The 10,036-nt window shown below is 34.8% G+C and overlaps 1 protein-coding gene across 1 annotated transcript; it reads left to right on the top strand.

The window, feature by feature from the left end:
* Window positions 1-41: 41 nt before the first annotated feature.
* LOC149769618 (uncharacterized) lies at window positions 42-1,389 on the top strand. Its single transcript, XM_089949812.1, has one exon. The coding sequence runs from the start codon at window positions 655-657 to the stop codon at window positions 1,171-1,173; it is 519 nt and encodes a 172-aa protein (XP_089805938.1). The 5' UTR covers window positions 42-654; the 3' UTR covers window positions 1,174-1,389.
* Window positions 1,390-10,036: the final 8,647 nt, after the last annotated feature.

Here is a 10,036-nt window from a genome sequence, read left to right on the forward strand (position 1 = left end):
GCAGGAACAGGATGTCAAACATGCATGTGATGAATCAATACTTCATTCTTCTTGAAGGCACGCTACATAGATTAGGATTAGACAACAAACCAGATCAGATTTTCAACTGCGATGAAACAGGATTTAGTGGAAAAGAAAAAAGTAGTCAGAAAGTTATTGGTATCAGAGGCCAACACAGTTACCAATAATCTATCACAACATCCGGTCACATCACTGTGCATTTATGTATATCTGCAAGTGGAAAAATTCTTCCATCCTTTCTGATTTTTGAAAGATGTTTACCCCATTTGGCTTATAAGGAAGGTGTTCCAGGTTCATGGTTATTTGGATACTCTCCTAATGGGTATATGGATGGAACACTCTTAACTCATTGGCTTAAGGAAATTTTTTTACGTCATTGTGGATCAGCAAGACCTGTGCTACTTATCATGGACAACCATGATAGCCACATAAGCCTAGATGTCATCAAGCTTGCACGAGATAATCATATTGAATTATTGGGGTTGCCACCACACACAACCCACATTCTACAACAATTGGATGTGCAAATCATTGGTCCACTGAAAGCAACATTCACCTCAGTTGCAGTTAACCTTGGCTACATCAACAGGAATCAAATATTAAATAAAGCCAAGTTTCCAACAGTGCTGTCCTATGCCCTTGATCAGTTTACCACTTATCAGGTCAAAGAAGCCTTTAGAAAAACTGGTATACACCCATGCATGGAATCCTGATGCTATTGACAAGACACAGCTTGTCAATAGCCATTTGAAAATGGTGATTTGTCAGCCAGTTCCATCATGTGAACCATCCACATCAGCAAAACCATCATCTGATGAAGAATTACAGGCATCAAAATCAGTATGTCCAGCCTGTGGTAGTTACATTGGAGTAAATCCTTTGGTAGCAGAAGGCCTTATACCTCAACAATTATCTAACATCTTCCCAGCAGTACCTGTTAAACCACAAGTTAGAAGAGCAAAACTGGTGTTACATTCAAGAGTACTAACATGTGATGATTTTTACAGAAAGTTAGAGGAAAAGGCGACAGAGGATAAGAAAAGGCAAGAACTGAAAGAAGGACGTATGAAGGACAAATTAGAGAATAAAGCACAGTTGAAAGAGAATAAAGAGATGATTAAATCAAGAAAATGTTTGGAAGGAAAAAAATGAAATCTAGCTTTGATTTTAATATATGTGATGTGTGTAAGTATTCTGATCCACCAGTGGAAAAGTCTGATGATGAAAATGTTGAAGATGAGGCTTAATGAATATATTCTGGGTTCAGTGTGGCAAGTGTCCACAGTTGTATCACCAGTCCTGTGTTGGAATATATGCCCATGAAGAGGGTAACCTTGGCAAAGATGACACAGAATTCATCTGCATTCTCTACCTGAACAATGAAGAATAGTTATATTAGTGTTAATAAATAAATCATTAATAAAAAATGTTATGCTACAATAATGAAAATTTATAACAATTTCTTTAATGTTGTGTGGATTTTATATTTTTTCCCTAAATAATATGTCACAGAATTCATCAGCATCCTGTGCTCAAACAATTAAAAATAGTTTGATTAGTGACAATAACAGAATCAGTAATCAATTATTTTTGATACAATGATGATAAATTATAATAATTGGTTTACTGGTGTTTTGTTATTATACATTTTCTCCAAAATATTATGAAAATATTAAAATAATTTTATTCGACTCATATTTTTAATTGTGTATTTACTTTCGTGGTTTCCTTGTCAATATTTTTTATAATTATTTATAATTACACAGCCAGCTAATTGCACAAAACTGGTGTCAAAAATGGTACAACTACTTACCTCATTCGCCGTGAAATGATAACAGACGAATTCTCTGCAGAAAAGAACTCGTGTTACATATGCAATTATACATGAAATTAAATATCATTGACTCTTTAAATTTCATTATTTCGAGATATTTAGTAAAACTGCAGAGAATTAGACATTAATGTAACCTTTACATGTCACACAATGTTAACCACAAATCCCGTTTTTTTCAACCGGTGAATAAGTTAAATTTACGTGCATTCCTATCACAATTCGTAACTGGTAAAGAATATTAATTTGAATTACAAAGCAGCACAAATTAAAAATCATTTAATCAGAAATAACGATATTTTCTTTAAATGAAAGAGAAAATATAATCTAATAACCATGTGTGAGTAGATCATTAATTTTCAACATGTGGCAACACTTGGTACTGACTCTCCCATATAGTTCAATTCAAACACCGTTTTAATTAACGGTCCCCACGTAACTGTTCATGTTGCTGATTTCACATTTACCATGAGGAAAAATATTGTTAAAGGCCCTGCTTTTATGTATTCTACTGCCAAGGAGCAAGTTCATGTCGGTAGTGGATGATTAAAAAAAAAAGTGGCGAGAATTGGCCTCCAACCAGCAGAGTTCCAGATTGGGATTACTTTGTCGTCATGATATTACAAGCTGCATCATCATTTGATTAGTGTATCACAAAATCAATGATAGGAAGATTGACCTTTTGAATAAAGTATGTTACTTTTCTATCATTAAAAACTGAGGCAGCCTGTCAAGCAGATGACACTTTTGCACCATTTATAAATATACATTGACATCTATTCTACAAGATATGAAATAACTTGAAATTTTTGGAAGCATGAAAGTTTCACAAATTTACAAGAATCAGATTAAGTTATACAAATTTTTAATGTAAGAACTATGATTAGGATATGATGCATTCAGCATTGTATATTCACAAAGAATGTTGCTAATATGCCATATAGACTACATTAACAAAGTTTAAATACTAGTAATTGGGAACAAAATTTAATTTACAGAATATGAATCAGCTAAATATCACTGTTCTACTGAGGTATGATACAGATTTTATTGGGATTTAGACGATTTCATTTTAAGAAAGATATGAAAATTATCTATACCTCTATTGAACCAGGCAAGCACCCCATCAGGCCTGAAGAATCCATTTTTGTCAATACGGTTGTCATCCACCTCAGGCCTGATATTTCACTGCTGTTCTAGAATTGCCAGCTCACTTCGGGCAAGACTGGGATCAGTACGTACAAGGCAGCGATGCTGATGCAAATCACTGATTGATAGCTGATGGAGCTGAGAAAATATAATCTTCATTTTAATTTTTGACACCAAAACAAAAGAAGAAAATGAATTCCTTTTATGCCCTAAAAGCCTATAACAATAATTAGTACATTTTTTAATACATTGAATTACAAGTAAACAGGAATAAGGTTGATACTTTGGAAGAATATCAACAGAGGATGCAAAGTAATGGCATTTAACAAAGTTGTAACTTAGGTTAATATGCATGAAACATGCGAAAAGAAATGAAATTATGTTGTGTTTTTTTGTTTGATATAATGTTTTGTTGCATGGATTGTTTTGAAAGGTATTTTGAATATGTTATTTTGTATATCTTGTGATGCCGCTGTTTGGTACAAGACAGAAATGTCTTATATTTGGTAACACATAAGAGAAGGTTTTATAATCATACAAAGAAGTATAGTAGATAGCATAAGTTAAGATGAAGTATGAGTATGAAAAATATAACTGTAGAGCAGTACTAAAATCAGTTATGGTTGTTAAACGTTTAAAAGTCTTGGTTTATCAACTAAATGTAATAGATCCAAATGTTCATACTCTTCTTCCATTTTTCAGAATGCTTATTTCAGTAGCAGTAATACCAAAGATATACTTTAGATGAATTATAATACTCTGTGTGCAAGCATCTGATGTTATTTATTTGATAATTTGTACAACAAAAATTTATTGGATAGTCCAATTAGCAAGTATCTAAATGCATGAACAAGCATAAATTTTACATATAAAAACAGTATTGATCCATCTTTCTAACCTCCTGTTTCCTCATGCTTTAATGATGGTTTCCATAATTTTAAAAGATGTTTAATTTATTGAGATTGTTGACTTGGAAAGGGAACATCTGTTAATATAAATATTGGATTCACCATCTGAATACTATCCATCCCATGGGTTATAAGACTATATATGAACTTGTTTGATAAATATATTTATTGTATTTGGTCACTAACTTCATTGTATCTGGTCACTTCTGTTGTTACTGGTGTGGGTCAGGAATACATTCTCAATAACTGGTTTGTTAGGCTGAACTTGCTTTAAAGTATTACAAAGTCTGGAGTTTCTTCAAATACATTACATGATCATAATACCTTATGAGAACCACTCCTTCCTCACAAATCCAGCTTTCACAGCTAAAACTTTGTAGCGAAAAGGTAAAGTTATATGGCCACCTTCCAGAGAATTGCTTTGCATGTTGGGTTTGCTTAATGCAGCAGTGGATATCTTAGTCCTATGGTGGTTTTTTATGCATCCATTACAATTGATTCTATTGTACAAATGGAGACCAAGACTTTGCCCATTGGTTCACGATCTGCACAATAAAAGGTTCCATCTCAAAGAACATGTTAGGGATACCTCCGCATGTACTACAGCCTCTGGAAATCACATCTGTACAGATGCAATCACAGGACTGGGAGCTGCGCCTCCATGCATCATTCCGAGAATCCAGTGAGTGTTATCGCCTCATGATTGTCATTTACATATCAGAGTTCTTGAGATGAAAGCCATCTTAAAATGCTTTCCACTGGTGGCAGGAGAGGGATTTATTCTGTTTGACATTTCCATTTCCATTGTAGTGACTTATCTCAAACGGCAATGTGGAACCAAGTCCCAACACCGCTACATTCTTGTCTGAGATTTTCTAAAATGCTGCTTTCAACAACAAATCCATGTTCAAGTTTTATGTTCCAGGCCGCTAAATGTATTATTGAATCTGATTTCCTAGAAGATTCAATACAAACAGAATGGTCTCTTCATCCCTCTGTTTTCACTCAACAGGTGCTTGATGGGATCGACCAATGGTGGACCTGTTTGCCTCATGGTGGAATACCAACTCTCTACCATTGTCTCACCAGTCCCAGATCGAAAGGTCTGGGCAGTTGACACAGTGATACTGGTTCACGTATCATATAAGACCTGCTTCCTAACTGCATTAGCAAACAGCGATCAGAATCAACGAAATACAGTCATTGAACCCAAACTATATGCAGTTCTGACAAGATGGGCCAGTTTCCCTTATGACAGCCCCTGTTTTCAATGCCAAGAACAGGGTCCCATTAATGGGGAATCAGACTTTTGTAATGAAATTCCTGTCTGCTCTTAAATTTTTCTACATGACCCAATGCGAGCTCTAAAATGGTTTTTCAGAAGGATCTGGCCATTGCATTGTGGGAGATAACACCTCTTCTTATCCTCAGAGAAGGAAAGGATGAAATATCAGCACAGACACTTTTGTCCTGACTAAAGTAGGTTATTCATTCTGCATATCAGAAAATAAGCCCCAACCAAATGAATATGCTTCACATCTCGGTTCAAAAAGTTAAGGCAGTTGCCATGAATATTGCATTTTAGCGAAAATGTTCTCTATGTCTCACTGTCCATGCCGTGGGATAGAGATCTGAGTCCACTTCTCCAGTATTTTTTAATGGAGATCTTTAATCCTGAAAGGCTCCACTCAATCAGGTGAAACCATCCCAGATCGTTTGAGACAACTGTCCTAACTTTTTGAGATGAAATACTGAAAGTTGCCTCTAACTCTCTGGTAGGGAAATGACAGTGCATTTCAAACATGTATATTCAGAAAATGACGCTGTTCATATGTTTTTCTCTACAGATAGCTTGCATCAAAGATGTTACACACACACACACACACACACACACACACACAATACATGTATATGTTTGAGCATAAGCATTCAGAAAGTTAAAGTTAATGAATTTTAAATATGTGTTTCCATAGGTTTACTATCGGAGCTAAATAGAGTAACTTGTTTCTAATGTTATCTGGTCTAACAGGTCTAATTAAGTGCACTATGCACTCAACATGATCACATGACAATGTCCATATGCAAAGAAACTTTGCCCAGTCCTTTCCAGTTTGTTGAACATACAACCTCCATGGGACACTGATTTCATAAGCTTTTTTGGTTACCATCTAGATGATTTCTGTTGCAGTCTGCAAAGAACACAATGGAACTAAAACTTTTTAAAATGAGAAAAGAAACAAAATGGGTGTAAATTTCAATACTATGGCAAAAGGAAACAATTTTTTAAAATTAGTATACACTTTTTTGGTTCTCTCTTATCATTCAGACCTAAGTACAAAAAGTGTCTATTCTTCGGCTTGGTCATCTTTTACAAACAAAAATGCACAGAGCAATATTATATCCATCTAACATAATATGCCTGTGCAGTGAAGAATAAGCTTGTTTGCATAATTGTTCTAGACTGCTGTCTAGTGATGATACAAAAGCTACACCTACCTTAAGCAAAGTTTAAACACAGGTGTCGTTATTTGGATAATTAGTTTTTCAAAGAGTATTATCAATATATTACTCATACTCAGATATTTGGTGTCATTTCCAGTTTCATCAGGACACTATTTGTACATATAATCTAGAGTATGGTTGGGTAACTTGAAAACTAAACCATCTAGTTATTATTGTACCATTAAATGGTACTCAAGAATACAGATGTCAATAGCCCTTTCTAATTAAATCAATCTCACAATGCACTAGTGACATCTTTGGACTGCATTAAATAAGGAAATAAACTGACACCAATCGGCTGACAATTCTCAGTGATACAAAATTTAGCACACTTTGTGTAACTTGATGTAGCTTTTTAGGACTTGTCCAAAATAACAATGACCAACAGAATGTCTGTAGTATACACAATTTATTCTTGCACCATTATCAGTTGTTGAGCATCAGTTTATCCCAAAAAATTCTCTTTCTCCTGATGGGTCAGGATCATCAATGTTCTGCTGTATAGGATGATTTTCATTTCATTATTTCCACCTTTGTAAACCGCCGCTAATGAAGTCCATATTTCCAATCAGGAATTCATTATTATTGCATCGTATGTATTGGTTGCAAATAGCAAAGCACGTGGGACATTTTGATTAAAATCAGATGCTTAATTGAATCTTACATAATATGAATATGTACATATAGAATATGCACCCTTAAACACATACACATAGATACAAACATACAAGCAAATAAATATATATGCATCTGTACTTACCCATGTACATTAATACAGTGAAATCTCCCTGGACCATGCATTGTTGGGACAATATGGGTGGTGTAGATACTACGCTTTAACTATAGAGAAACAGTATTACAGGTGGACCAACCTTCTGGCAATATTTGATTAATGGCCCATTCCATTATTCCCAATAAAATAATGATTCATTTGAGGTATCTTTCCTGGATGAACAATGCTATTTGAAAATTAAATTCTGAAATTGAAAAGAATCCACTGCTTCACAAAAAACAAATAATCTTGCTTTTCATTGTACCAAATACAAAAATATAACAAAACCAAATGTAAGTAACTTGGACAGTAAATTCAGGATGACAGTATTAACCCAGTTGGTGGAATGTAGCCATACTTGTGAAGCAAATTAGACTTTGGCTTCGGTTTTGTGGAGTTTTACACTATTTTTCAATACATGATAGGCTGTATATGGTGGCCAGTATATCTGATTGAGGGAGAACCCAGGAAGTATCACTGACCCACGGGAAGCAACTGGTAAGGGTTATGTGCTCACGTTGGTCGAACAGAGACTCAAACTCACCCGGACAGAGATGAGATGTGTGAATTTTTTGCAGAAGTGAGCTCCTTAGTCCACTTGACCACCCAGGAGCCCCTGAAGCAAATGAGAAACATGATGCATAATATATGACTATCAGCTTTGTAGCATTGATGAAAGAAATCTATCTAGTATATACTTTTCAGAACAATCCATTGTACATAACACTTCCACTGCATATACACCAATCCATGACATTGCTATAATAATCATGTTAGCAGAAATGTTGTAGAAGATGTACTTTCAGATCTCAGCATTAACTGGTGGTGGAGTGTTTAGGTTGGCAGTTGCAGAGGGAGTTGGGGTTGGAAGCTGACAAGATCCACCCTAGGCTACTTGAGGAAGACTCTCACATGTTATACATTATAGCATTATTGATCAGACCTCTTAACCAATATGATTCATGCTTCATATTTTTTAATATTGTGAAAACAGACAAATTTTTGCTCTAATCATAAAATTAGGACAAAAAATGTCTCGGTGGCCTAAGTGGTTAGAGCATCCACCTCAGATGCGGGAGGTTTCGGGTTCAAACAACAGCCAAGTCATACCTAAGACTTAAAAAATATGGTACTTGCGGATGCCTTGCTTGGTACTCAGCGTTAAGATATGTTAGAACTGGTAGGACCGGTGTCAGGATAATTTGGGTGGGACATGATGTTACATATCTGTGGCATGATGTCTCAGTGCTAGTCATCACCATAAACTGCAACATTGCAGACATTGTGGTGATATGGCTGAAAATTTGTAAAGGCTACATTAAAAATCCAAATCGCACACACAAACACACACTATTAAGCTATGTGGATAAAATGTTTGACAGATAGGTTGTAAAATAATTGCATAATAATCTTACAATCAACAACATAATTCATTGTAGGCAGTCTCGTTTCAACCTGAAGATTTGGATGTTTTACACTAGTGTGGATTGTATAATACTTATTTTTAAGCAAGTCGACCCAGACAAATAAATTAGACTGATATATTGTGATATTACTTGGACCATTGCCAATATGTGGGAGAAAGGTTTAATTTTTAAAATAAGGAGTACTGGAATTGTTATTATATCTGAATGGTTTAAAAATACATTTTAAATAGGATGCCAAATATTGTAATGGAAGGTTGCGCTTCAGACCAACATCATGTCAAGACTGGTGTGCCACAGGGATATATACTTAGACCTTTATTATTTTTAATTTATAATAATGATAATGTCATTGACATTTAGTCCAATATAATAAGATCATTTACTGATGATACTCCCCTATTCATAATTGCTGAAGACCCAACCCTGGTTGCCGGTGTTCTGAAACAAAGACCTACATAACATCAATGTGTGTGGGTTGATCAGTGATTGTTCGTTTTATTCAAACAGACCTGAATGAAATATCAGAATGAATATATATATATATATATATATATATATATATATATATATATATATATATATATATATAAACTGACAACGAACAGTGCAAAACTAGTATCTAGCTAGCATGAGCACTTTCTACTCTTTAGTGAGTCTTTTTCAAAGGCAAATACAAAACATAGACAAGACAAATAAATAAAAGAGAAGCACGGTTATGTTTGCAAAACTTTACATGGCTGTTTCTACAGGAATTCAACCTTTTAACTTTATTATGTTTCAACTAGTTTATTTCAGCTTGTTGCTGATACTGGAAAATATTTGTATTGACCTTGAAATTGATGAGCCATAACAACATGTTATTTTATGTAAATTTATGTAATCACAATTTATATCCCAGATATTTCATTGTTATAGTAGTCATAGGCTATCAAGTAAATCTAGAGAATTATTCAAAAGAAAATGTGTCAGCTGCAAAAGATAATTTTATTTGTGCATGATCGTCTTTTTCTAGTCTTCTTGGTTTAAACCGCTTGGTGTCAATGTTCTAAGGCAGCATATCCAGTAAGATTCCTTTTCTTTCCTGGTTTGGAGACACCAGTTGGGGTTGTGAGCAATTGCAATAAGTGCTATATCACTGAAAGTGTGGCCAGGGGAGGAGAAGTGTTCTGTAACTGGGCTTCTGTACAGTTCTTTTTCATCCAGTCACATCTATGAAGGCTGATCCTTTTGTGTAGCTTTTCAGTTTCTCCGACATACTAAAGGCTACAGATCTTATATGTGATGAGATAAATGACATTCTCTGTTTTGCACGTTTTGTTTGGACCATGTCTTTATTCTTCTCTAGTCACTGTGCTAGAACATGTCCTGGTCTATATCATATGTTGACAGGTTTTGCACCTTTTATCGCCACATGGGCCAGATTGAC

The sequence above is a fragment of the Sinohyriopsis cumingii genome, unplaced genomic scaffold (genome assembly GCF_028554795.1).
Source record: "Sinohyriopsis cumingii isolate HCF-2022 unplaced genomic scaffold, ASM2855479v2 utg003461l, whole genome shotgun sequence".
NCBI lineage: Eukaryota > Metazoa > Mollusca > Bivalvia > Unionida > Unionidae > Sinohyriopsis > Sinohyriopsis cumingii.

Excerpts from the sequence above, each read along its gene's own strand:
- LOC149769618 (XM_089949812.1), top strand. The coding sequence starts at position 655 with ATGCCCTTGATCAGTTTACCACTTATCAGGTCAAAGAAGCCTTTAGAA.